Source organism: Trichechus manatus, unplaced genomic scaffold, assembly GCF_000243295.1.
Source record: "Trichechus manatus latirostris isolate Lorelei unplaced genomic scaffold, TriManLat1.0 scaffold00004, whole genome shotgun sequence".
Classification (NCBI taxonomy): Eukaryota; Metazoa; Chordata; class Mammalia; order Sirenia; family Trichechidae; genus Trichechus; species Trichechus manatus.
The window spans coordinates 34,950,503-34,978,238 of NW_004443940.1; the positions used below are offsets into that span (position 1 = coordinate 34,950,503).

General features: G+C 56.2%; 1 protein-coding gene across 2 annotated transcripts in view; it reads right to left on the bottom strand.

Moving 5' to 3' along the window:
- Nucleotides 1-27,736, bottom strand: part of KCNIP3 (potassium voltage-gated channel interacting protein 3) — a 94,049-nt gene that overhangs the window by 58,187 nt on the left and 8,126 nt on the right. The window contains exons 1-2 of one of the 2 annotated variants that reach the window (XM_004369352.1): nucleotides 27,133-27,147; nucleotides 20,322-20,487 (exon numbers count right to left, since the gene is read on the bottom strand). In XM_004369352.1, the coding sequence (XP_004369409.1) occupies nucleotides 20,322-20,487; nucleotides 27,133-27,147 (181 nt within the window). Of the gene's footprint in view, nucleotides 1-20,321; nucleotides 20,488-27,132; nucleotides 27,148-27,736 lie in introns of those variants that run through there. The other variant, XM_004369351.1, reaches the window with a different exon arrangement.

Genomic DNA, 27,736 nt, shown 5'->3' on the forward strand with positions numbered 1-27,736 from the left:
CGTATGTGTTTCTTCTTTTTTTCATTGAGCTTAATGCCTCTCTTTGATGTTGGTTTTTCCTCCAATGGTGGGTGGTTCTCGGGCACTAGGTCCACATGTGCATCTGAAGTGTGGTGTGGCTCTGTCCTTGTTAACCTCTGTTTAATTCTGCCAGCTTGCAGAGATAGTGAGATGGAGGTGGGCTGGGCTGGTGTGGGGGGTGTTCCCCCAGGTCACCTTCTGGGACTAGGCTCCCTGTACTTCTTGGGCATTGCCAGTCACTCAGGGCACTGCTCTGCCACTTGAGTCCATTGCTCTGGTCTGGTGTGGGCAACTTTGTGCAAAGATGTAAGGTGGGGGAGGCCTCTCACCCCAATGCTTCTACTTTGGCATCCCTTCTGCTCTGCTGCCACCCCTCCAAGTCCAAAGGCAGTGATACTCTGCACCTTGGGTTGCAGTTTCCTCTTTCAATGTGATTCCATCTGCCTCTGCCTTTCAGAGATTCTTCATAATCCCGCGTCTGCTGAGGGCACCCTTTCTTGATTCTTTTCTGCCCTTCCTAGGAGAGCTGGAAGCAGGTTTGCACGGCACTGTCTTCACCCAATCTCTTTTACTATCCCATGTAAAGTACCAGTAAGCACTCAGTCTCAGTAATTTCTTTCTCTTGCAGTAGGTGTGCAATAAACACTCATGAAGCTGACACTTGCCAAGCTCCTGTGTGTGCTGGGCCCTGAGCAGTGATGTCTGTCTGGTACCACTGCTCAGTTGCTTGCAGTCTGGTTCATCCACTGGTACAGATGCTGCCTGCATTCAGAGTACAGTGGGAGGGGAGGGGAGCCCTTTTCAGGCCCCAAGCCGTGAACCCTAAAGGCAGAGCAAACCACACTCATTGGCTGCTACATAACCCATATATTCATTGTTTCACTGAATCACAGACCAAGCCTGAGATTCTGAAAAAAAAAAAAAAAACCAAAAAAAAAAAAAACCCTTTGCCACTGAGTCAATTCCAACTCATAGTGACCCTGTAAGACAGAATAAAACTGCCTCATAAGATTTCCAAGGAGCAGCCGGTAGATTCGAACTGCTGACCTTTCTGTTAGCAGCTGATCTTTTTTTAAAAATTTTTTTAAATTGTACTTTAGATGAAGGTTTACAGAACAAATAGTTTCTCATTAAAAAGTTAGTACACATATTGTTTTATGACATTGGTTAACAACCCCACGACATGTCAACACTCTCCCTTCTCGACCTTGGGTTCCCTATTACCAAGTTTCCTGTCCCCTCTTGCCTTCTAGTCCTTGTCCCTGGGCTGTTGTGCCCCATTAGTCTCATTTTGTTTTATGGGGAGCAGCTGACCTGTTTAACCACTGGGCCACCAGGGCTCCCCTGAAATTCTCAGTGGGGGAAATCAACAAATAAGGAAACAAACAGTAGACCTCCATAAGGAACTCAAATGAACCAAAATAGGCCTTGTATATATTTTAAAACAATTGACTCAGAATAGAATCAGATCACCACCATGTTCTCCCAATCAGCATTGCGTCGGCCCTGGTCTCTGTGACCGCTTTTCTGCAGTATGCCCATCGTAGGCCTGGCTCTGGGAAATCTGGCCTAAGGCTTAGGAGAATGTGTTTTTCCCTTGTGGTCCCTGAGGTCCCCCAGGTTCCTCTGCCCTTGGCTTTTCTGCCCCTCTGACTGCTGAGACACTGTATCAGGGCTCATTTGGTTGGACTTGCTCAAGCAAAGAGAATTTATTGGACCTTAAACCAAACCACAGGGAGAGAAAGGGCAGGGGTGACCAGAACTGGGGGCTCAGACTGGTTTCCTCTACCGTTCGCATCCTGATTCTGCATGTTAGCTTCTTCCACCTGGCTTGATACTTGGCTACTGGAGCCGACAGGCTTGCGTGCCTCAGCCTGTCCACTCTAGACATGCCAGCAACAACTCTCACTGGTCCTAAGGTCAAGATCCAAGAAGGGAGCGCATTGGCCAGCCTGGGCCAGATGCCCTGACCTGGCCAGTGGGTATTCCCGCTATGATTGGTCCAGCTGGGTCAGGTAAGCCCCCATCCCAACCAACGGTTGGAACAGGAGGGAGGTCACTTCCTGGCATGTGGATAGGTGTTTTTCTGAACATTGTTGTGTGCCTTCGAGTTGATTCCAGCTCATAGCGACCCTACAGGGCAGAGCAGAACCGCCTTGTAGGGTTTCCAAGGCTGTAACCTTTATGGATGCAGACTGCCGCATCTTTCTCTCTTGGAGAGGTTGGTGGGATCAAACTGCTGACCTTTTGGTTAGCAGCTGAGCGCTTAATCACTGTGCCACCAGGGCTCCATTTTTCTGGATAGAATAAAGAATAGAGGTCTTCTGCAGTTGTCATGTGGGGCCCTGGTGGTGCAGTGGTTAAAAGCTATGGCGAGCACAGCTGCTAACCAAAAGGTTGGCAGTTTGAATCCACCAGCTGCTCCTTGGAAACCCTACAGGGCAGTTCTACCTGTCCTATAGGGTCGCTATGAGTCTGAATCGACTCATTGGCAATGGGTTCTGCAGATGTCCAGGGTCAAGCTTGGGGGACGGGCAGAGACAACGGGCCACAGAGGCCTTTAAACGTTGGTGTGCATGCCTTGCTTAGACCTCGTCTATGTCCATCCATCTTTAACTTTAAATACCATCTCTGTACTGATGACTCCCAGTTTTACGTCTCCAAACCCAACCTCTTGCACATCCCAACTGCCCCCTGGATACTTCCACTGGGACTTCTTCCAATGTCTCAAACATAACATGCTTAACCAAGCTTCCTCCCACTGGGTCTCCCCACAAACACACCAGGCCTGCTCCTTCTGTTCTTCCTGCCACAGTAAATAACAGCTCAGTCCTTTGTCACTCTGGACAAAAACCTTGGCGGCATCCTCGTTTCCTCTCTCTCCGTTACACCCTGGTCCCGCCCATCAGCAAATCCTTTAGGCTCCACCTTCAAAATGCCTCCAGCATCTGCCCAGCCCAGCCCAGAGGTGTCTGAGTAACCGCAAGGCCCCACCTCCCTCCTCACCCTTCAGGCTGATTTTCAACCCAGCAGCTGACTGAGTGTAAGCCAGCTCCCTCAGCACCTCTTAGCATCCCCAGCGCTCTGCCCGCCTCCAAGGAACACCGAGCCCCTACAGCGGCCTCCGATCTTCCCCCACGCCCCGACTTCTCGACTTCTCGGACCTCGCGCCCTGCCCGCTAGGCACCTCACAGTTCAGGAAGCTAGAGGTCCCAATTCAGGGCACCAGCTCTAGGGGAAGGCTCTCTCTATGTCAGCTCTGGGGGAAGGTCCCTGTCTCTTTTCAGCTGCTGTTTGCTCATCGGTTCCTTGGCGATCGTGCGGCATCTCTCTTCCCCCATCTGTGCTTCCTAGCTTCTGCGCCTAAACTGCTCTATTTATATCTCAGAAGTGATTGACTTAAAACACGCCTGCGCTGCTAGGGTCTCGTTAACACGACAAAGAAAACCCTATTCCCAAATGGGATTCCATCCACAAATATAGGGGTTAGGATTTACAGACATGTTTTGGGGGGACACCATTCAATCCTTATCACCCCTCCATACCAAGATGTTCCTCCGAGGGCGACGGGGAGCCTCCCCAGCCAGCGGCAGGCGCAGGGAGAGCTGAGCACAGGAGACACACCCGTGACTAGTGATCTGGCTTCACACCCCCCTCCCCTCACACCGCTCCCGGCTGTGGCAGGGGTGGTTCTGGCCTGATGCCTGTCCAGGGACCCATTCAGGATCGGCCTCCCCTGTCACCTCAAGATGCCCCCATCTCCTCACCCCTCCCCTTCCCTTCTCAGCACTTGAAGGGTTCCTGGGGGCCAGCGGCTGGAGCTCCCTGCCCTACCTCCTCCCCGCAGGGCCCTGTAGGCCCACTGCTCCAGGCTCTCCTCCCAGCTGTGGCTGGGCTGGCACCCACCCAGTTCCCGAGCCCCTCCTGGAAGTGGTCACAGTTGGGTCAAGGGGGCAGGGCCTAAAGCAGAAAAGGGGTGAGGGCCCCCGGCAAGGAGGACGAGAGGACTGGAGCGGCGAGGCAGGCGCTGAGATGGCATTGTCAGGTTCGCTGTTGGGAGACAATCAGGAGCTGAATTATTAAAGGCGCGCAAGGAAGAGGCTGTTTCTAAGGAAGCGTGAGTAAGCAGAGCGGCTCCTGCAGGATCGAAGGCGATCAATCTCCATAACGGCTGTAAATACTCACTCGGCTTAATTGTGAGTGTGTGCGCCAGCCACCTACTAAACGCGGGCGGTCGATGCCCCACAGAACCCCCGTCGGGGTGACCAGAGGGGCACAGCTCCAGCACCCCTCCCACCGCACCCCTCTGCTCCCAGGCCAGAGCCGAGAGAGACCAGCGGGGAGAGACCCCGTGGTGAGGGGCTGGGGTCAGAGCAGGGCCCCATTAGCCTCCTGGACCTCAGGATCATCTGTAAAATGGGCTGGGGACGCCCACCTCCCCACATGCAAGCAGGCCCAGTGCCGTGCCGAGGGTCTCCCGACACTGAGCGAACACGACCTGCTGGCCTAGTGGGTCTGGGGGTGGAGGCCCCCGTGGGTGCAGACCACCTTCTTACCACCTTGGCTCCTGAGTTAAAACACAGGATCAGCTTAAGTCTCAGAAGTGGGGTACTCTAAACAGGGGTCCTGTAAGTATGAGATGAGCAGCAGCGGACCCCTCTGTGGCTCAGCCTAACCTGGGCTTTGTCAGCCATTTCCTATGCACTTACCGTGTGCTGGCTCTCTTGGGCCAAGTATCTGTGTCTTATTTAATTTTTGCAGCAGCCAGAGAGGTGAGTTCTTTTATTACCATTCCCCGTTTTACGAGGAGGAAACAGGCTCAGAGAGGTGGAGTGACTTGTCCAAGATCCCCCAGCTTGCGAGTGGCAGGGCCAGGGCTGTGGTCTAGAGCCCTCCTGCCCTCTTCTCAGACCCCTGGACGACACCAGGACCCACCCATTCTCTGCCCGCCCCTGTTTCTTAACTAAGAGGTGTCCCTGGACCTGGCCAGCAAAGGCCAGAGCCAGAAACAAAGCCCCCATTCCACGATGTGAAAGGCAGTTCTGCTGGGGCGTGCTCTGCTGGCAGCTGCCCGGCGGTGCTGAGGGGCCGGGACAGGACAGGCTGTCCCAGCAGGCGGTCAGCCAGCCTCTAGGCCGAATGAGCCTGGACTGAGGGCATTGCTGCAAGAGCGCATCTCCCAGCACACAGGCAGCCTTGAAGCCACGTGATCACAGAGGACATGCACACGGCGCGTCCACACACACATGCACACACATGTGTGCACACACACACACACACACACACACAGCTCCACCGGCACACAGTGGCTTCCAGCCTCCCCACAGACTCCCCTCAAACATTGACCTTGTGAGATCAGTGCCTGGAGATAGCTCAGCTGCCCACCACATACCACCTCCTGCCCTCCTCGAGACGCTGAGACGGAGCCCCCCACTTCTCTGTATGGGCCCCGATATTCTTCTAAGCTGGGAAGCTGAAGATAAGGCAGCCGTGTGGGGTAGACGAACGAGTGCTGTCCTGGGGGTGCCCAGACCTACATGACCTTGGACGGTTCCCATGACCTTGGACAGTTCACGTCTGAGACCTGTTTCCCCACGAGAACTCAGCGGGTCTAGGACGAAGCCCAGAGGAGTTGGGGGAGGGGTGGAGTCCCAGGTCTGTCCCGTATAGGCTGGCAGAAGGTCCCCAAATATTCCCAGCTCAGGCCTGGCACCCGACAGCCCAACCACAGCTGGTTCCCAGGTGCGTGTTTGGCGTGAGTGCTTGGGGTGAGCGGACCAGGCTGAGCCTGGTGGCTGGGGGAGGGCAGAGGGGAAAGCCTCTGTGTCTCCTTCTTCCCCCGCAGCTGGTCCCCTTCGCCTGTACGCTGGCCTCTGCCTGCCCAGACAGCACTTTTCAAGTCCTATGCTCGGCCAGGCTCTGTAGGAGCTTCACATATATGTGACAGAGGGATGGACAGATGGACGATGGACAAACTGTCCCCCTGCTAAGCCTCAGGTTCTTCCCGGAAGGTGGGGATGATGGCAGTGCCCACCTTGCAGCCTTAGCATGGGGATGAGCTGAGAGCACAGGTGTGGGCGGCTGCACCTGGCCGACCGGGAACGCGCTCCGCACACTACAGTCTCTCCTTTCCTAGGACGTCCCCTCGCTCTGGCCACAGGAGGTGCTCAGAAGCCACACAAACTTTGTGGCAGTCAATGAAAACAGTGACTGCTGCTTCCAGGCGCACACGGACACGTGTGTGTGTGCATGTGTGTGTCGTGTGCACGTGTGTGCATGTGTGTGCATGTGTGCATGTGTGTCATGTGCACACGTGTGTGTGCGTGTGTGTGTCATGTGCACATGTGTGTGTGCATGTGTGTGTACACATGCATGCCCACACCCACCCACGTTTGCTTGAAGAGCACGCAGAGGTCTGCATGTCACTTCAGAGCCATTCAGCTGGGATCCCTAAATGCAGTAGGAATAATGGGATCCTGGGGTGCCACTTAGTCCTCAAAGACAAGGTGGGTGTGTTTATCACAAGGGACAGCGAAGCCAAAGCTGTCATCAAAATAGTCCGACTTGCAGGAAACTTCGGGGCTGCCTAGCTGATCCTGGGGTCCCTAGAGCTGAAATAGATGAGCAGCCTACTAAAGTCTTCTCTTGATCTGAATACGCGAAAAGCTCTAGATCTAGTGAACAGAGCCCAACTTTGGCAAACGCAATCTGACCAGGCAAGTCCTCTGAGGAAGTGACATTTAAACCAAAGCCTGAAGGGGGCGCAAGTCCCAACCCAAGTGGAAAAGCAGCTGGATGAGAGTTCCCTGTGGCATGGGGGCGCCTTGTGGGGGGTGGCAAGGTGGCAGGGCCTGATCACAGGGCCCAGAAGGTTACAGCGGGCGTTCGGAATTCCTTTAAGGTTTGTTGGGAAACCACAGAAGTGCTTCAGCAGGGGAGTCACGTGTTCTAACTTACGTTTCCAAAGCTTGCTCGGGGGACTTGTGGGTGCGGAGCACATACTGGAGGCCCTAGAGTGGACGCTGGGAGTCAGTGAGGAGTCACTGCTCTCCCCAGGAGAGAGGCCCTGGGTGGTGGAGTCACTGCTCTCCCCAGGAGAGAGACCCTGGGTGGCAGCAGCAGAGAGAGAGGAGGGAGTGAGAATGGACGGAATCAAGGAATGAACCTATAAACAGCCAACGGCCCTCTGGTGCTGTCCCAGCACCATTTATAAGCACAGCCAGTGGGGCCCAGAGAAGGGAAGAAGGGACCTGCCAGGTTACTGGCTGACGGGGCAGAGCTGGGCGGGCCTGGGGCGTCTGCCCTCCAGAGCCCTCCACCCCACACTCTGCCCCCCACCCTCCAAGGCTGCCGCCCCCTTCTCCCCCCTTTTCTCCTTCTTCTCCCTTTGAGGGGTGAGACCCAGGGCTGCCTTCAGCCCCACGAGCCTCTTGCTTGGCCAGAGGCCCTCCATACACACCCTGCTCTGAGCCAGGTGCCCTTGACTGCCTCTCACTGCTCTTGGCGTGTGTTTTCAACTTAGAGGCGGTGGGAAGGCTTTCACTGGCGCTTCCCCTCCTGCCAGCCCTGGGTTGTGCTGAGGTTGACACGGTCTACCTGTTCTTCCTGTGACGCCCCGTTCTTCCTTTCACTTGCTCACTCATTCATTCATTCATCTACTCTCGGTTGTGCTGCCGCTCCAAGGCCCGTGCTGTGTGCCCACTCCAGTCCCAGGATTCTGGTCACTGCTCGGCCAAGTCCTCACGCTTCCCAGGAGGGCCAGCTCTTGGCCACTAGAGTCGGGGACCCAGCCCGTGGGCCCCACAAGCAGGCTGCAGAGACTCTGGAGGGACACAGGGGAGAATGTCTGCCCTGGGGTCCAGCTAGAAGCCTCTGTGTCACGGAGACCTTCCCTGCCCATCTTGTCCCTGGGGCTCTGTCTGTCAGTCCGCCAGCAAGGACTCGAGCCTTCCCTGGAGTCTTCCAGCCCAGCCTCAGCCAGGGAGGGGTCTGCGACTGTGGCCCCCAGCTCTTCACATATCTCTCGTATTTCCCCCCAAATATGAAAGAGGCCATAAAAGTGTCATCTTTTATTTTGCCAAGTAAGGGCATTAAAAACAAACCAAAAAAGCTAACTAATGTCTATCTTGGAGACCTGCTGGTGCAGTGGTTAAGAACTCAGCTTCTAAGCAAAAGGTCGCCAGTTCAAATCCACCAGCTGCTCCTTGGAGATCTATAGGGCAGTTCCACACTGTCCTACAGGGTCGCTATGAGTCAGAGTCAACTTGATGGCAGTGGGTTTGGTTTTTTTTTTTGGCTTTACTCTCTATCTTCAGCATTACTTCAAAAGAGAATGAACATTCAACCATTGCGAGGGAATACATTCAGTTCACTGACCATCTGCTCATGTCACCTCAGGCAGGAGAGCAGACGTCCAGAGACCCACACAGCCTGTGGATGGGGGCTGGAGCCCTGGTCTGTGCTCTGTCCTGGGAACCATGTGCAGTAAATAGATAATTATAGGTTTTCCCCCACAATCTACACCCCTGGATTCAGCACAGCCATTGTTTCCCCTGGTCATGTCCAGGCTCAGGTGTGAAAACAGCCGTTCAGGAGGCCCTGGCTGTGTGACCTGGTGGCCCTCACCTCTCTGAGCCTGTTCCCTCATCCATAAACGAGGACAGGCTAAAAAAGGTCTTCTTATGTGACACTCTAGGACTCACCCCGGCCCTCCTGAGGCCTCTGGGGGTGACTCCAGAAGGGGCCAGTGCCACCCCAAGTCACCCCAGAGACCCACTGACCAGGCGTGTACTTCATGGGCAGCCGAGGGGAGGGGATGCCTGGTGGTGAGGGGGTCCCAGCCTGTCCTGAGGCTTAGCTCAGGGCCTCAAGGCCAGAACGTGCGCTGGAAGAGAGAGGGTAGCCTGGGAACACCAGATCCCCGTGTCCTTAAGCCCAAAAGTGTGAAAATGGGTAAGACGGGAGGGAAGGAAGGTGTCAGAAAATGCCTCAAAGATTCAAACGGTCAGAAGGCGAACCGGCCCCTGGTGCCCCCTTGTGGGAAGATGAGGGAATGCTTGTTTAGAGAGAAATCCTTTGGCTGGAAGGGAGGGAGGCAGGAGGCAGGGATCAGAGGCTCTAGGGGCCAGGCTGGCAGGCCTGGTGTCTGTCGGGGCGCCCACCCTGCCACCCTGGTTCTGCCTTTCCCCTGAGCAGCCCCCAGGGCGGCACAGAGAAGTTTTCTCCCATTCTGGGGCATCTGGAAGCTGTTCCTGTTCTCCTCCTCATTACCCCAAACAACCTCAAATATCCTGCCACCCTAGAGGGTGGGGGCTTGGGCCCCACAGACGCAGAGACCGCCCTCGATCACACACACAGCATGCTGGGGGAGGGGCCTGGCCCAGTGCACCCTTCCAGCTGACCCCCCTGCCTGCACCCACTGCCCCCTTACACCCACCCTGATGGCTATCTGGAGGCAGGTGATGGGGGAAACCTGGCAGACCTAGGCAGGAACCGAAGCAGCCTGTTACCTGGAGAATCCCAGCCTCCCTGCTAAGGAAGAGCATCAAGCCTCATTACAAAGGCCCTGGGAGAGGCTGAGAAGGCATTGTGAGCGGTGGAAGGGCACCATGTCTCTCAGGAAATAAGCAGCTGGGGAAAACGCTAAGGGAGAGGCAGGATCGGGCAGCGACTCTGAAGGCAGGCCCCGTCCTGGGGTGCTGGAGCCAAAATGCACCCCATCTCCCAGGCCCCTGTGCCTGGGTAAGCGGGTGGGGAGAAATCACAGAATTACAGCTGGTCCTTGACCTTAAAAAATCACCCTCTCCTGCTCTCATTTCACAGACAAGGAAACTGAGGCCCAGAAAGGGGGAGCCCCAGCTCAGGGACACACAAGTCCCCGTTATCACCAGCCCTGCCACTGAGGCCAGCCAGCAATGCCCTGGCCCTTTACAGACTGTCTCGGAGGATCCTCAAAACCACCTTCTATTATTCCCATTTCATGGAAGAGGAAACCAAGGCTCAGACAGGGTAGGAGCGGTGGACTGCAAACAGAGCTGTGTGGCTGAGATGAGATTCTGTTCAAGCGTTGTGGACATAAGCAGGAAGACCATCGTGTGACCGTTGACGTCCGCCTGGGGCAGGGTCTATCAAGCCTTTCAGGGCATATCAATCCCCAGGGGAGCATAACTCAGCAGTCCAGTGATTAGGGCCAGACATTGTATAAGTCTGTAAGACCGATAAGCTGCGGTGACTCCCCTTTCCCTCTGTAGACAGGATAATAACCCCTAGGTCGTGGCTGCACTGCCGGTATCCTCCTTCGCTCCCTGACTAACGAAGCAGTCACAGCTCACTCTGCCTCTCATTCCACCCTCTGTAAAAGTCCCGGGTTTTTTCTCCCTTTTGAAACAGCTTTGTCATTCTGTTGGTTCCCTGCTTAATGAGTTATATAAAACCCTGACACATATTCATTATCTGTTTGCATGAGAATTATATTTTTAACATTTTGGGAATAACACTTTGACAATTCAAGTTGGATGAGCCCAGCTTTGTAACCACAGGGCTCTGCTGTCTCAAACGGCGCCCAAGCCCTCTTCCCCCTGGCAGGCTTCCCCAGGCTTTTCCACTGCTCACCCCTGGGAGCCCAATGCCTGGGCACGTGCTCCAGGAGGCCGTGCGTAGCCCAGAACACAGGTTCTACGCTCTCTGGTTGTGGGCCCCATGTCTCTCTCTAGTGAGGCAGCCACATCTAGGTGTTAAATGTAACTTCCCATTGAGTTTGGGCAGTGGTCCCATAGGCCAAGGACAGCACAAAAGATGCCAGACCAGCTCTGCAGGTGACATTAGGGGACTGGGAAGCCGGTTCTGTGACTCAGCCCTTCTCACCCTCGCAGACGGCAGAGAAGGGAAAAGCTGGGGAGGTGAAGGAAGGGGATTTTGGAAAGGCTGGTTGGTGTGTTGGGTGTTTGCCCACCTCCCTTACTCAGGGGGATGTCAGTCCCCACCTTTGTCCAAGGGAGAAGCCTGTGGGATCTGGCCAGGTGTGCCTGGAGTTTGGGACTGCAGGGCCAGTGGGTGTGACTCCCACCTGGAGGATCTCGGGAGGTGGCTGTGGCGACACTGGTCCAGGACAGTCGGGGCGAGGAGCGTGAACCGTATACCTGCCAGCCGCAGCCATTGAGGCAGGGGCTGGGTTTCCGCAGGGCTCCCGGGGACCCTGGGGGATGAGCCTGCAGGAATCCAACTTCAAAGTCCTAGCCTCCCCCTAAAGAGACCTCCTGGGGAGGCGAAGGCTGGGAGCCGGGGCTGAGGGGACTTCGTGAGCAGCCAACAGGAGGCAGCATGGGCTTGGTCACAGGGACTGAGGGGGAGCAGCATGAAAAAAGCATGGAGAAGCCACAGCCCTGCCCGCGGCCCCGCCCCGCGGCCCCGCCCCGCGGCCCCGCCTATTTGATTTATAGCAACCTTATATATTCAGAGGATCCCTAGTGGGGCAGTGGTTAAGAGCTCAGCTGCTAACCAAAAATGTCGGCAGTTTGAATCCACCAGGCGCTCCTTGGAAACCCTATGGGGCAGCTCTCCCCTGTCCTATAGGGGCGCTATGAGTCGGAATTGACTGAGTGGCAACCGGCTTTGTTTTGGTTTTAGGGAATCAGGCCGCTCTTTCGATGCCTCCCCTTGCATCTCTCCAGTAACGGGACAGGCAGCTCCTGACCACCCCCCTGCCCAGGCCAGCTCTCGCCACCCTCTCCCTGCGCTGGCCTCGCTGTCCCAGGGCAGAGTCCTGGTCTGGTGCTACACACCCCGTGGGGCCCTGCCCGGGTACGGCGAGAGGAGGCAGAGCAGAAGTGGGCAGTCACCCCGCTCCCGGCGCCTCCCCAGGCTGGAGCCTGAGAACACGGGTTCCTGGGGAGACCCCTCGAATCCCTGTGAGAAACTCCGGGTCGGTGGGCTGGGTTCTCGAGATTCCGAAGGCGGCTTGTCTTTAATTGAGCATTTCCGACACACCAGGTACTTCCCACACGCTGGCCTCGTTCCTTAATCCTCAGCACGGACATTGCCGGCTGTCTTTGATGGAGGGGGAGGGGGTCCTCAGAGAGGCAGGAGGAGGGGAGAGGTATGGGGTAGTGGACGCAGGGTGGACAAGGAGGGGTGGGCTGGCCTGAGAGAGTTGCCCCTCGCCTTCTCAGAGAAGGAAGCCTGGCCCCTCCCTGTCCCCTCCTCTCCCTCCCAGGCTCAAGAGTGAGGCAAGCCCTGGCTTGGCACTCGCTGCCCCCAGGTCGCAGTTGGCGGACAGGGCTCAGAAACTGGGGGTCTTTCTAGCCCTGCTCCCAGGGCCACTGTCCCCCCCATCATCGCTGCCCTAGACAAGGCAGACACAGCCTTCAGCTGCCTGAGGCCACCCACTGCCCCCAAAGCCGCCTGTCCCTGTGCTCCCAGCCCCATCCTGCTGAAGCAGCCCTCACCTTGAGCCAGGTCCCCAGAGATGAAGCGGAAGAAGAAGCTGATGATGTTGCCCAAGTGCTTCTTGCAGCCATGTGGGCACTCCTGCAGTCTCAGCCCGGGCCCACAGGCCAGGCCTGGGGCCTCGCCACGTCCCGCCATCCCTGGGCCTGGCTCAGTCCCGGGCACCAGCTCCTGCCCTCATCGGCCACAGTGAAGGCCACCCTACCCTCTTCCCTGCCTTCCTCCCTGCCCTCCTCTGCCTGCCTCTCCCCAGCCTGACACTCAGCACCTTTCTTTTGCGTTTCTGGAATTCTCTCCTCCTCTTTTCTCCCCCGCTTGCGACCTGTCTCTCTCTGCCTCCCAGTCTCAGCGATTCTCTTGTTGGTCTCAGCCTGTCCCTCAGTATCTTGGCCTCTCTGGGCCTGTCCTTCTCGCCTCACCTCTCTGTCCTCGTCTCCTGCTCTCTCGGCCTTTCCAGTGACCGCCTGGCCCTCAGCCCTCAGCCCAGAGCCTCACTGCCCAGGGTCGGACTCCTCGATCAGCCCCTATTCCTGTCCCAGAGCTGGCCCTTCCACCTTGGCCCAGTTCCTCAGCCCCAGGACCTCGAAGCTTACCGCTCCTGGAGCAGAAGGGCTCCTGCAGCTTCCTGGGCTGGGAGGGTATGGGGTGGGCATTGCTCCTGAGCTCCCAACACCAGTGGAGGAGGCGTCACCAGTGTAATTTGGGGCCAAGCGTGTGATCTCACTGCAGAGGGGCCTCGCCCAGGTGCCAGGGCTTCTCCACAGCCAGAGCTGGAGAAGCCCTGCTCCCACCCAGGCCCTGCCCAGCAGGCTCAGGGGCCAGGGGCCCTGGGCAGAGCCAAGGGATGGGTGGAGCCTTTGGCTGTCTCTTGACCTGTGACCTCTGCTCAATGACCCCCCACCCACCCAAGCCCTGCTGGTGCCTCCACAGAGTGGAGAATGGGAAGGTGGGAAGAGTTTCCACTGATGAGAAGGAGAAGGGAAAGCAAACTGAGTGATTCGAGCGGGAACCGCCGCCCCAGCCCCGCAGGTATTAAGCATTTAGCGTGTGCTCGGCAGCAGCGTGGTGAGGTCCTTCTGGGCACGGGTGCATTTAGCCATTAAGACAACCTACAAGGTGTGTGTGGCAGAGAACCCCAATTCAGTATTCATTTCCCCCTACTTTTTCACCTACAGAATTCAGATTTTATTGGAGTGGAAATGTGCCCAGCTGGAAAAAAAAACAAAAAAACCCTATCATTTCCCAGCCTTCTTTGCAGTCATGGTGGCTCAGTTCTGGCCAATGAAATACAAGCAAGAATCTTCTCAGGATTTCTGTGAAAGGATTACTTTCCTGGTGTAGACACTACCACTTCCTTCTTCGACCCAATCCTCCTTCTGTTTTCCTGGAATGAGGCCATGATGGCTGGAGCCAAAGCAAACACCTTGCAACCGTGAAGGAAAGGGCAAAAGAATCAAAGACCTTGACTCTGACATCCCCAAGCTGCCGAACTATGCCAGCCACTGCCTGGCCTAGATTTCCCATACAGGGGACAAACGCACCTCCGTCTCGATTAAGCCACTATTATTGGAGTTTTCTGTTATAGACAAGTGCAGGCAAGTCAAAATATCCCCTCTAAAGTGAAAGACGAACTGTAGCACTTTGCAACCCTCGCCAGTAAAAGATGGCACAGTGTTTGGCAGACCTTACTGTGCACTAGAGTTAAGCGTGCTGCTCCAAGCTATTTACTGAGCGAAAGCAAGGCTCTGCAGCAGGCCCAGGCTGAGTACAAACAGCTCCGCCGCTCAAGCCCAATGAACCCGGACGTTCGTGGCACACAGCGTGTCTAGGGCCAGCTGGGGTGCTCTGCAGAGCCCATGGCAGGCCCCGATGGGAAAATTCCACGGTACCCTCAGGCTCTGAGCAAAGCCATGCTTTCACTGGCAGAGATCTCTTACCCTTTTGACATATAGTTAGCGGTCCTACAGGGCTCTCATGGGGCGAGAATGCCTGCCTGTGGGACACCAGGTGGCCATGAGTCCTCAGCTGCCCATCAGGAGCTGAGTATTAACCCTCCCCTCCCAAGCCCTAAGGTGTGTGTGTGAGCAGTGCTCCATCATCATATAAAGTGCTATATATGAGGTCAGGTTCAAGGTCGTATAAAGGCAGGTGGCTCAAACTCCCACGGCCCCTACTGCTGCCATCGCCACCTTCCCCTCCACCCACACCCATGGCCCCATGGGGAGTCCCTAAGACTGTCTGAGGAGAAAAACACTTGTATATAATTTGTACATAGCACTGCAAGAAATGTTGGCCCCAGCTGTAAGTGGACATTGTAGCCCATTCAGGAGAAGGACAGTGGAGAAGGGAAATCTTCCTGGTGGGCCGATGAACTGCCTTGGAGTCCATCTGCTTGCCCACGTTGCCTGGAAGGAGAGGTGGCCCAAGGCTTACATTAGTGCATTTACATTAGTGCGTGGGCAGCTGTTAACCACTTGTCCAGGGGTCAGGGAGGTGAAGAACAAGCGGGGACTAGGAGGTCTGGGGAAGAACTGGCCCAGGGTGTGCGACTATCAGAGTCCTTTGTGAATGCTCTCCAAAGGACACCCCGCGGAGATGAGTAGACAAGATGACCTGTGCTGTGGACATCACGCAGCTTCTATTTCTGGTCACTCCTGGGCTCACTCATGAGCTAGCCACAGTGGATGAAGATTACTTGTGGGTTCAATAAAAGAGATTCATCTCACCGAGCTGATCTGGCTACCACTGTTGTTAAGTGCTCAACCTGCCAGCAGGGTGATCAGTCAGCCACCAGGTGGCAGTGAGCTACATTGCAACCCTTCCCTCATGGAAGAACCCAAAAAACCTGTTTCTGTCGAGTCAGTTCCGACGGATAGAGATCCTATAGGACAGAGTAGAACTGCCCCCATAGAGCTTCCAAGGAGCAGCTAGTGGATTTGAACTGCCAATCTTGTGGTTAGCAGCTGAGCTCTTAACCACTGCACCGTCCTCACCAGAATTTACGCTCTTTCTGGACACAGACCTTCCTTCCTGCCCGCCATGCTTCTGCCAACACCACCACCCATCCCAGCGTCCCACACGACTTTATTGCTGACCAAGGAACTCAGATTACAGCAAAGAAATGTGGCCAAAGGCCAGTGCGTACAAGAGCCATTGGCCTTGCCATGTTCCCATCACCCAGAAGCAGCTAGCCTCACAGAACAGTGGAAAGGACTCCTGAAGACCTAGTTCCTGTGCCAGGTGGAGATTTGGGTGCTGTCCTGTAGGATGCTGGACATGCTACTAGACATGTTGCTCCTCCCTTAGCCAGAATAATGGGTCCAGGAGCCAAGGGAGGTGGTGGCAGTGGCCCCTCTCTCCATCCCCCAAGCACCCCCTTGCAACATTTTTTGCTTCTCATCTCCCATCCTCTGGGCTGCAGATCAGAGGTTTTAGATCCAAAGGGAAGAATGCACCCCTAAAAGGGAAACATCAGTGGGCCTGTTGAACTGGAAGCTGAGACCACCTCCTAGTCATTTGGGTCTACTCATGCCACTTAGACCAACGGGCACAGAAGGGTGTTGGCTGGGGCAAATGGTCTTGCTTATCAAGGGGAAAGGATGTTACAGCTACACAGTGGGGACAGGGAGGACTATGTCTCAAATCTATTGAATTCCCCAGGGAACCTATTAATCCTGCCAAGTACAGTGATAAAAGTTATAGCAACCCCATTGAGGCAGGACCACCAAGGGCTCAGGTCCCTCAAGAATGAAGCTTTGGATCACTCCACCAAGGACTCTTAGTTGAGGACCCTGTGGTAGGTTAAAGCTGGCCACAAATTTTATACCACAGCTCCATGAAAAGGGAGAGTCCATTTCCCCTCCCCTGTGACTTGTTTTGACCAATGGAATGCAGTGCAAGCTATATTGTGTGAGTTCTAGAAGCTAGGCCTGAAGAGCCGTTGAAACTTCTGTCTCTGCTTATTGTAACACCCCCTCTTGGAAGCCAGACTTCATGTAAGAAGTCTGAGTATCCCAAGAACACCATGCTGTAAGGAAGCCCAAGCAGCCATGAGGAGAGAGACAGGCCATATGAAGACAGGTTGTGTGGAGGCACCAGATATGTGAGCGAAACCTGCTTGGACCTTCCAGAGCCACCAGCTAAAGGAAGGCAAGTGAATTATCACAACTGATGCCACATGGAGTAGAAGAGCCATCCAGGTGAGATCCGCACAAATTCCTGACCCACAGATGCTGATCTGCTCCAGATTCTGTCCCTTGAGCAGGGGGATGGAGGAACAGGGGGACCCACCAGGGAATAGCTGCGGCGGCTCCAGCCCAGCGGGTCCTCATCTCCCGGCCCAGAGCCCAGTGCACTCCTTGCCAAGGCTCTCCCTCGCTCAAATCTCAGGGACACCTGCTTGTTTTACTGTGCCTGGGCATCGACTTCCTCCGCCAGCTGTCCCAGAAATCTGTGTCTCTGGCCTGGCTTCTGCTGAATGGAAAAACCCCAACAACAAGGGCGCAGTGTCTGCGCTGCCTGACTTTCACAGATACCAGAGCTCAGGACGTGGCAGCTGGGCCTCCGGACAAGCGTGCGTGCCGAGCTGCTGAAAGACAGCGATTGTTCTCGGCAGCCAGAGCCTGGGAGGATCCTGAGGAGCGGAGGCAGCCTCATCTGCACAGTTCAGCATTTCACACGTCCACAAAGCCCTCAGTGTGCCCATAACAATGGTGTCACCTTTCAGGGACACTCACAAGGCGTGTTTGGACTGTGCAGAGAGGGGGCACGGCCAAGCCCTGGCTCCCCAGGCTGTGTGAGCAGCAGCTGCCCCAGGGGACCCCCGCCACCAGGTCTCTGGGCTCGCTCTTCTCTCAGGTCCCCGAGAGAAGGGATCCTGGAAGACACTCTGCAGAGGGGGCGGCCTGCCTGGAGGAGTCCATCACAGAGGACCTCCCTCTCCTCCCTCCCCGGTGACCCGTTGAGTCATTCGACCTCTCTGTACTTCAGATGAGTCTTCAGTAAAACGGGGTGATGAGATCTGCAATGCCTGGCTCACACAATTAAAGAAGATTTTCTTTTTCTTTTCTTTAAAATCTCCTCCCCATAGTGTCCCGTAAACACTAGCCACTTAACATACGTTCACGACGGGAATACAGCAGGCTGGTCAGAACCACATTGGAAAGGTCCCCTGGGCTCTTCCCGCCCCATCCTATCCCACTGTCTCTCCCGCCCCTGCCCCGAATGCGTGCCTCTGACAAGTCATTCAGCAAACAGGCCGTAGGAGTTGAAGGGGAAAAGGCCCCCCGCCCTCTAGAACCCCGCCTTGAACTCAAGGTGGGACGTGTGTGATGTCCCCACTCAGTCCCCTCTCGTGCGACCTTGGACGCCTTCTCCCTGGCTTGCTTTACTTGGCGCCCACCCACACTGCAGCCTGGCTGACACAGGTGCACCCCAGGGTCTCGGACAGGGGGGCGCACCATGTCCCAGCCCCACCCTGAAGGGCCGCTGTTCACCAGGCATTTCTCCTCCCAGGTGGACATTGGAGACACGGGCCCAGCAGGCTCCCGAGGAGAGAGGCTGCCGGGCAGGGTGCAGGGGATCAGGGAAGAAGAGACAGCGAGGGGGCCTGGGAAGTAAAGCCGAGTGCCTGCAAGATCTACCTGGAGAGAGAGGATTTGGCTTCAACGTCCTCCTCAAATAATCACTGCTACCAAGGAAGCGCCGGGAGACTGAGGCCAGTGGGAGATCCGAGCCCCGGGCCGTGCACAGCTGCTTCCGAGAGGCCATGAGCCAACACGTGTGCGTGTGGACAGCACACCTGGCCAGCCAAACCAGGTGCCAGGTTAACCTCCACTCTAGAGAACATTTGCATGTTTTTCTTACCCGGCTGCAGAACCAACTGTGAAGATGCGCGCTTCACAGTTCAGCCCTTTGCAAGTCCTTTTATCAATCCCATCGTGTTTCTGAAATCTGGGAAACCTGTTTTCCTCCAGGAAGTTGGGGGGCGCGTGTGGACCCCACAGCGTGTATTCACACGCACTAATGCTTCTGCGGGAGCCTCCGTGGAAAGAGGAGTGTCGGGGACAAACGGGCAGGGAAGTAACTGGACTGTCCAGCCGAGGGTGATAGAGCGTCAGATGGGCCCAGGCTGAGCTGGGGAGGAAAGAAGGAAGGGGCTGGAGCCGTGCTGGGGAGCGGTCTGGAGTGAGGCTTGCAGGTGGAGGACTGGGACCAAGCACACAGCTGGGACAGCTGCCGACCTCTGTGCCTGCTGCTAGGGTCACTCGGGCCACGCCCTCCACGCCCCACAACCGATCAAGCCTGGGAGGCAGGGACTGGTATTGTCCCATTCTCCAGTCGACAGGACTGAGGTTCTCTGGAAATCACACAGCCAGAGTGTGGCTGAGGCAACAAATAAGAGGCAGCTGTCAAGGCCCAAATCTGCACCTTTTTCTTAACAAAGCCATCCATGCCTTGTGATCGCATGAGTGTGTGAGGTGTGTGTGCCCGTGCGTGGATGTGCGTGTGCGCATGAGCACCTGAGGGCACGTGGTGTGTGTGCCCGTGCGTGGATGTGCGTGTGCGCATGAGCACCTGAGGGCACGTGGTGTGTGTGCCCGTGCGTGGATGTGCGTGTGCGCATGAGCACCTGAGGGCACGTGGTGTGTGTGCCCGTGCGTGGATGTGCGTGTGCGCATGAGCACCTGAGGGCACGTGGTGTGTGTGCCCGTGCGTGGATGTGCGTGTGCGCATGAGCACCTGAGGGCACGTGGTGTGTGTGCCCGTGCGTGGATGTGCGTGTGCGCATGAGCACCTGAGGGCACGTGGTGTGTGTGCCCGTGCGTGGATGTGCGTGTGCGCATGAGCACCTGAGGGCACGTGGTGTGTGTGCCCGTGCGTGGATGTGCGTGTGCGCATGAGCACCTGAGGGCACGTGGTGTGTGTGCCCGTGCGTGGATGTGCGTGTGCGCATGAGCACCTGAGGGCACGTGGTGTGTGTGCCCGTGCGTGGATGTGCGTGTGCGCATGAGCACCTGAGGGCACGTGGTGTGTGTGCCCGTGCGTGGATGTGCGTGTGCGCATGAGCACCTGAGGGCACGTGGTGTGTGTGCCCGTGCGTGGATGTGCGTGTTCATATGAGCGTGTGTGTGTGGTGTGTGTGCCCACGTGTGCATGGTGGGCGGGTGTGTATGGTGAGCAGATGTGCATGCGTGTGCATGCTTGTGGGCGCTGCACGTGTGTGGGTGCGCACAGGTGTGAGTGTGTGGGTGCGCACAGGTGAGAGTGTGTGGGTGCGCACAGGTGTGAGTGTGGCGTGTGCACATGTGTGTGAGCACACAGGGGCTGTGTGAGGCCAACTCTGCATCTCCTGCCGTGTCGCTCGACAAACACCAAATGTCACCCACAGCCAGCACGGGGTGACCATTTCTGCCAGTTGCCTCATGAACACCCCAGAATGCAGCCCCTGGAGTGAGCGGCTGGGGCTCCTCCTCCCGGCCCCTGCGCACGTTGCTGCCCATCTTCAGACGTGCCCTTCCAGGGGGGGACCAGCGCTCCTTCTTTCAGAGGACTCGGGATGAGGGAGCGCCTCAGGGTACCCACTGGCGAGCGGCGGGCGGGCGGAGCCTGACCTCTCAGACGCACCTGGCTCTATCCTCCCAGCTACCCAAGCCAGAAATCTCAGAATGGCCCCCGTCTTCGGCCCCCACCCTCCACGGGTCCCGCCTTGAGCTCAGTGCCCTTCGTGGGACACTCTGAGTGAAAGGAGACATCCACCAGCAGAGGCGGAGGAGGTCTATGTGCACTCAGAAGGGGTGCTCTTCAGGACACAGCCTTGCCCCGGCCCACCGCCCCCAGCCCACCCCAGCCCCTACCTGAGCCCTGTGGGGCAGCGCTGGACAGGATCCACTTGACCAGACAGCACCGCATCAGGGCCTTGCGGGTTAGCCGCGGCCTCTGCCACTTGACGCCCTCCTTCTTGTTCAGTGGCGTGTGCCCGGGGTCTCCCAGGAGGCTGCCGTCCGACACCTTCATCACCTCCTGCAGGAACAGGCAGAGCAGCCCTGAGCCATCGGTGACAGAGGGGACATCCAGGTCACCACCGGCCAGCCCTGACCGTCTGGGCGCCAGCCTCACCTCGGGCACTCGTCTTTCAGGGCACGCATGCCAGAAGCCGCCCGTCCTGGCTGGAGAATCCCCAGGGCTCTGCTGCCCCACCAGCCGGATCAAGCCTTTGCACGCCTTCCTTGACCCTCACCCTGGGCCTCTCCCGGCCGCCTCTCGACAGCCCTGCTCTTCCTCCAGCAGCCACCCGCAGACACAGGCAACCTCCACTGGAAAAGCAGTCCCGATGCCTCCAAATGGAGGGGTGGCACCCACTGGCCTCCCACACGTGCTCCCCTCCAGCAACGCAGCCTGCTCCCTGCTGCGTGAACACACCCTTTGCCCAGGCTGTTTCTCCTGCCTGGGCAGCCTCCGTTGCTTGGTCCAGTGGACCCAAGCAGTGATCCCAACTCATGCGACCCCGTGTGTGCAGGGTAGAACTGTGCTCCATAGGGTTTTCAAGGCTGTGAGCTTTCACAAGTAGATCACCAGGCCTTTCTTCTGAGGTGTCTCTGGGTAGGTTAGAACCACCAGCCTTCCAGTTAGTAGCCCAGCGCTTAACCATTTGTGCCATCCAGGGGCTCCTCGGTGGACTCCACTCATGCTTTAAGATCCAGTTAGTGGGACCCCTCTGCCAGGGAGCCCTCCCGGATTCCTAAAGCCGAGAGAGCTTCGTCTGTCCCTGTCCATACTTCCACAGCAGCAGACTGCTTGTTGATAACTCTGATGGAAACTTCTTTTTTTTTCTTTAATTGTATGTTAGATGAAGGTTTAGAGAGCAAACAAGTTTCTCATTAAACAATTAATACACGTACTGTTTTGTGACATTGGTTAACAACCCCATGACAGTTCAACACTCTCCCCTTCTCGACCTTGGGTTCCCCTTAACCAGCTTTCCTGTCCCCTCCTGCCTTCTCGTCCTTGTCCCTGGGCTGGTGTGCCCCTTTAGTCTCGTTTTGTTTTATGGGTCTGTCTCATCTTTGGCAGAAGGATGAACCTCAGGAGTGACTTCAGTAATGAGTTAAAATGGGGTCCGGGGGCCATACTCTCGAATTCTTTCCAGTCTCTGTCTGATGGAAACTTCCGATCGTGGGCAAGGCCTACGGTTTTCTCCTGCTCTGCATCCTGGGTCTAACACAGGATTGGACCCCTGGGAAACCACTGAGGAAGGCAGGAGAGGGGGTCCAGAGAGGGGAGGCTGCAGGTGAGCTGGATGGTCCCTTAGAGCTCACAGCCCAAACCCTTCCGTGACTGCAGCCCAGAGAGGGAGTGAATCCGCACACCACCACATAGCAAAGGTGGCCTCCCCACACCCCTCCAAGGCCCTCAAGCTGCCCGAGCTTTCACCCTGAGGAACTCAGGATGAATGAGAGGCCAGGTCACCACCCAGGGGGCAAATTTACAGAAGCTACACCTTCGTGTGATGATCTGTGATTACTGGAGGGACCTTGGAGGAGGGGCTGGGTGGCAGGTTATTAAGAGACGCAAAGCTGTGAGCACGAGACCGTGGGTCCGGAAAAGGCCTGGAGCAGCAAGGCTTGCTTTCCTGCAATGCTGTCTCGAGCCCCTCCCTCCTGGCTCCTAACCACCCACCTTGCTCCGTGCCCACGGCTGGTGGCAGGGGTCACCCCTCGTCAGCGAGGCCTGGGTGAAGGTCATGCACAGGCAGACGGAGTCGGCCAAGGTCCCCACCTGTGCATCCACACATACATACCTGTTGCCGTCTGACGAATCCCAACTCCTGGCTACCCTATAAGAGAGCAGAACCGCCCCATAGGGTTTCCAAGAGGGTGGCTGGTGGATTCCAACTGCCGACCTTTTGGTTAGCAGCCGAGCTCTAACACCTGTGCAGCCAGGGCTCCTTTATTTATCCACTGAGTCTATGTTGCTGCCCTTGTCCCCTCCTCTCCTGCTCAGTGGCAGTTCTGGGACAGGCTGACTTGGCTGTTTGGTTACTAGTCACTGCCGGCTGGGAGTTCCGGTTTCCGTTCCGTCCCCAACGTGCTCCCTGAGTTTCAGCCTTGGAGGGAACAGCACAGCCGCGTGGGTACCAGTTCTGAGCGTTTGGATTGGGTTGGGGTCGGTCTCTACGAACGTGAGCCAGCCACAATGGCCGTTGGGTGGGCGGTGGGCGAGGTCCTTACGGGGCTGTGGGATTCCGTGTGCGCTGCACTTTGCACGGTCTTGAAAAGTGGTAGGTTGTTGTGAGTAAACAAGGGACAAACGTCCAACTGGGCGAGCTCTGTAGGCGGGGTGTCCGACACTCACCCCGGTACTGGTCAGTGTTCCCAAGGTACAAGTGACAGAAAGTGGCCCAGGCTGACTTAAATCAGAAAGGAATGGGCGGTGGGGACGCCAGGCTGTCACAGCCTCCCCAGGAGGGACAGAGAAGCAGGCTGGGAATCGGACAAGAGGAAAGTGTGAGAGACAGGACAGCCAGACCCTGGTCATGATCAGACCACAGAACAGGCCCATGAGAACACATCTGTGCTGCTGAACCCGCCGCTGGCACTGCCAACCCCAGGGACACAGGGCTTGGGACTCCCACTGACCTCACGGCCCCGCTGCTCCTGGAGGAGAAGTCTAGTGTCCAAGCCCCGGTCACATGCCCCCTGCCAGGCTGCCAGGGCGGCAGGGAGAGCAAGCCCCTGGCCTGTTGGGCTCTCGTGTGCCTTGGTGGGGAATTTCCTGAACACGGGGAGAAAGAAAAGCCCTAGGGATGTTCCCTAAATTATGGGAGCAATGCCTGTGTGAGGGGAAGCTGGTCTGCCCCCTCCTGCAGGCCCGAGTTAGGCAGGGAGGAGCCATCAGATGTTCACACCTGGGGCCGGGCAGTCGGGCTCCTGGTCAACTTCTGGACAACTGTGTGGCCTCCTCCAGGCCTCCCGGCTGCCTTGGCAGGGCCATGTCCCTTCTCCTGGCTCTCAGGGTCATCCCCAGCCAGCTCCCAGCCTGCCAGTCCCTCATGTCACAGATGTCACCTCCACCTCTCAACACACACCCCCAACCCCTCCCCTTCTCCAAGACTCACGCCTGCAAAGTGGGGCGTCAGTGGTGCCCAGAGTTCTATCGGGGGCAGGCATTACCTTCCTGATGGGGCAGAAAGAGGGGTGCCCGTGATGCTGAGGGAGCACACACACATGCACGTACACACGCGTGCGCACACACACACACACACACACACACACATACAAACACGCACACACGTCAGTCCTGCTCAGGCTATAGTCAGCGGCACCTTCTCCATTATTAACGACCTTATTCAGGAGAGAAACGGCCGCGATGAACACCCTTTTTATTTCGCCCAGGAGGGGGGCAGGAGGGCAACGGGCAGCTGGTGCTTCATTAATGAGTGAATCTTCAGCTGTTGGCTCTGCAAGAAGCCTGGAGGATTTCTGAAGGAGGAACCGAGGTGGGCCCCAGAGCTGTCTGTGGGAGCCCCCTACGTACCAGGACAGAGCTGGTGCCGGCTGGCATGGCTGCCCTTACGCACCTGTGCTGGTTATGGGGACTCTGTCCTGCAGCCCAGGCCTGGGCCCGTGTGGAGAGGCCTGGCTGGTGGCCCTGGGTTCCAGCCTCCGGGGGAGGTGGGGAGGGGCCCACGGAGCAAGGCTGGGGGCTTCCTTCAGTGCCGGTCCACTCTGGGCCACGGTGCCGTTTCGTCCTCAGGACCACCCCGTGAGGTCGGCAGCATCGTCCCCTTTCACGGGTGCGGAGACCACCCCGCTAAGGAATCTTAGGGCGCGGCCACACGGAACGCTGCTGCAGTTCCTGGTGGCCAGCCCCTGGGGAGGCCTCAGACGTTCAGGGGGGCTTCTCGAGCTCATTAATCCCATCAGCAATCTTCCGAGAGTTACTGTTTATAAATGTGCTGACAGCCTCTTGGTGCTGAGAAGCCCCAGCATGTCCTCCCTGGTGGAGAGAGTCGGAGCAGCGTGGTGGAGAGGGCACCCCTACCCGGCCTGAGGGGTCTCGAGCCACCCCCCAACACCTGCCTGTGAACCCCATGGGGCAGGGCCCATGACAGCCTGGCTCTGTGAGGTGGGTGGGGGCCTGTGGAAGCTGACAGGGACTAGACGAGGCTAACCCCGGGCAGGACCACACAGCCACCAGGAGGAACAGATGCCGGGGGCCTTGGCCCCTCAGGCTGGGGGTGGGGAGGGGAAGGGCTGGAGGCAGCGACCACTGGGCCATCCCCATGGGCGTTGGACACTTGTTTGTTTGGATGAGGGTCTGACTGAGCGCTTGGGAATGTTAAATAGACACTCCAGGCACCCTTGGGAAGCTGTCGGGGAGAATCCCCGAGACACAGAGCCTGTGTCTGACTGCGCCATTTGGGGACTCAGCCGGCGACCTCATCACCCGTCCCACACAGCGCCTCTGTGCAGGGGCAGGGAGGACACCCCAAGGCCTGACTGCAATGGCAGAGGCTGGGAGTTTGCCTGTTGCAGTCACGAGTTTAAAACAGAAATTAAATCCCTCCCCTTCCTGCTTCCTGGTGGCTTCCTGCCGCATTGAAAGCAAAACTCCAAAGCCTTGGTTGGGGCTACAGAGCCCTCCTCTGTCAGGCCCTGCCAGTCCTTGCCAGCCTCAGCTGCCCGCCCCACCCCACCTGCTCTTTGCACACGCCGGGCTGATTCCCACATCATGGCCTCTGCACTGCCGTTCCCTCCTTCTGGAACACTCCTCCCTCTGGACGGACATTAGGGCTGACCCCTTCACCTCTTTCAGGCCTCCCTCTCGAGGTCGCCTCTCCCCCATGCACCCTCCATCACTCACCTGCTTTGCTGCTCCATGGGAACTTACCCTATACATTTGCTTTCTGGTGTTTTTCTGTCCCTGCACCCTAGAAGGTCAGTGTTGTAAGCTGAGTTGTGTCCCCCAAAGGCTATGTTGAAGTTTTAACCCCCTGTACCTGGGAATGTGAACTTGTTTGGAAATAGGGTCTTTGCAGGTGTTATCAGTAAGCAGAGGGCACACGGGAGCAGGGTAGGCCCTAATCCCGTATGACTGGTGCCCCTCTGACAAGAGGAGAAGAGACACAGGACAGAGGGAAGATGGTCATGTGACAATGGCAGCAAAGACTGAGGGGTGCTGCCACAAGCCAAGGAAAGCCAGGGGCCGCCAGAGCTGGAAGATGCAGGAAAAGATCTTCCCCAAGAGCCTTGGGAAAGCACGGCCCTGCTAACATCCTGAACTCAGACATCTAACCTCTAGAACTGTGGGAGAATATGCTTCTGTTCTGAGAAGCCACCCAATGTGTGGTGAAGTATTACCGCTAACGCAGTCAGTTCTGCGAGCGGGCGGCTCCTCCTCCATCACAGAGCCTCGCGCCAAAGAGCATTAGTAAAAAGCCAACAAGAATTTAGTTAGAAAATGGGCAAAAGACAGGGACCAACAATTCACCAAAAAGGATACACAGATGGCAGATAAGCACATGAAAAGATGTTCGACATCGTTAGCCATTAGGGAAATGCGAAAGAAAACCGCGACGAGATATCACTGCACACCTATCAGATCAGCTAAAATAAAAGTCCCTGAAAACACCACGTGCTGGCGAAGACGCAGAGAAGCCGGATCACTCCTACACTGTGCTGGGAACGCGAACGGTACGGCCACTCTGCAAAACAGCTTGGCAGTTTTTTAAAAAACTAAACACGTAGTTAGCACACAATCCAGCAATTGCAGTCTTGGGCATTTATCCCAGAGAAATGAAAATCTATGTTCACCCAAAAACCTGTACATGAGTGTTCACAGCAACTTCATTTATAATGGCCCCAAACTGGGGACACATCCCAGATGTCCTTCAACGGGTAAGAGGTTAAACAAACTCTGGTAAATTCGTATCATGAAACACCACTCGATAATAAAAAGGAATGAGCTATGAATACACACAACTTGGATGAGTCTGCAGAGGATTATGCTGAGTGAGAAAAGACAATCTCCAAAGGCCACACACTGTATGATTCTACTTTAATAACATTTTGGAAATTGAAAACAGATTTAGTGATTGCCATGGGTTAAGGATGGGAGGAGAGGGGTGGGATGGGAGTGGCTATAAAAGGGCAACAGGAGGGATCCCTGTGGTGATGGAAATGTCCAGTGTGTTGTCTTTGGTGGCGGCTACATAAACCTACACACGTGGTAAAGTTGTAAAGCACTAAATGCTTGCAAGTGTTCCCGTGTGCATATGCATATGCACACACCAATGTGCATGCATGCACACACACAGACATATACAAATGGGTTCATGCAAAACTGGAGGAATATAAATAAGATTGGTGGGTTGTCTATCCCAGTTGTAATACTTTACTAAGGAGTCCCCGAGTGATGCAAACGGTTAAGTACTTGGCTGCTAACCAAAAGGTTGAGGGTTCAAGTCTACCCAGAGGCTTCTCGGAAGGAAGGTCTGGTGATCTGCTTCTGAAAATTCAGCCACTGAAAACCCTACAGAGCACTGTGCTACTCTGACACACATGGGGTCACCATGAATTGGAACCAGCTCAAGGGCAACTGGTACTGGGAATAGTTTATTCCAGTTTTGCATGATGTTACCATTGGGGGAAATTTGGTAAAGGGTACATGAGATCTCTCCATATTATTTCTTACAATTGCATGTGAATCTACAATTACCTCAATAAAAATTTCAATTAAAAATACACACACATGGGGTACTTCCGGCAACATGGTGCTCTAGGCTGAAGCACCATGCCGTCCCTCCACAGCAAAGATCTGAAAAACTAAGCCAGAGAAAACAGCAATCCTGAAACCCTAAACATCAAATGAAGAGATAAAGAACTCAGCCAAGCACCAAATGGAATAAGAAACTGACAGAGAACAGAGAGTGGAGACATACATGGAGAGGTCCCCATCAGCTAATGCAGCACAGATCCGCCATCTTGGACTCCCATCAGAGACCAGCAGATAGGGGGCACGAGAAAACAGCTTCATGGAGCTTCTAGCAGGAGACAGAACAACCAGTGACTGGTGATATATGCTTTCCCACCCCCCACCCTTCTTCACACCCACTAGGCCTCTTCTGCTTCCTGCGGCCTCAGTCTCTCAGCCGGAAAGCACCGGCTGCTTGGATTCCACCTGCCCGCACTGGCTGACTCCCTGAGTGCCATTTGTTGGCTGCTGGTGTTGCTTTTTTCTGCTTCTTCTGATTTCTTCCTTACCTCCCACC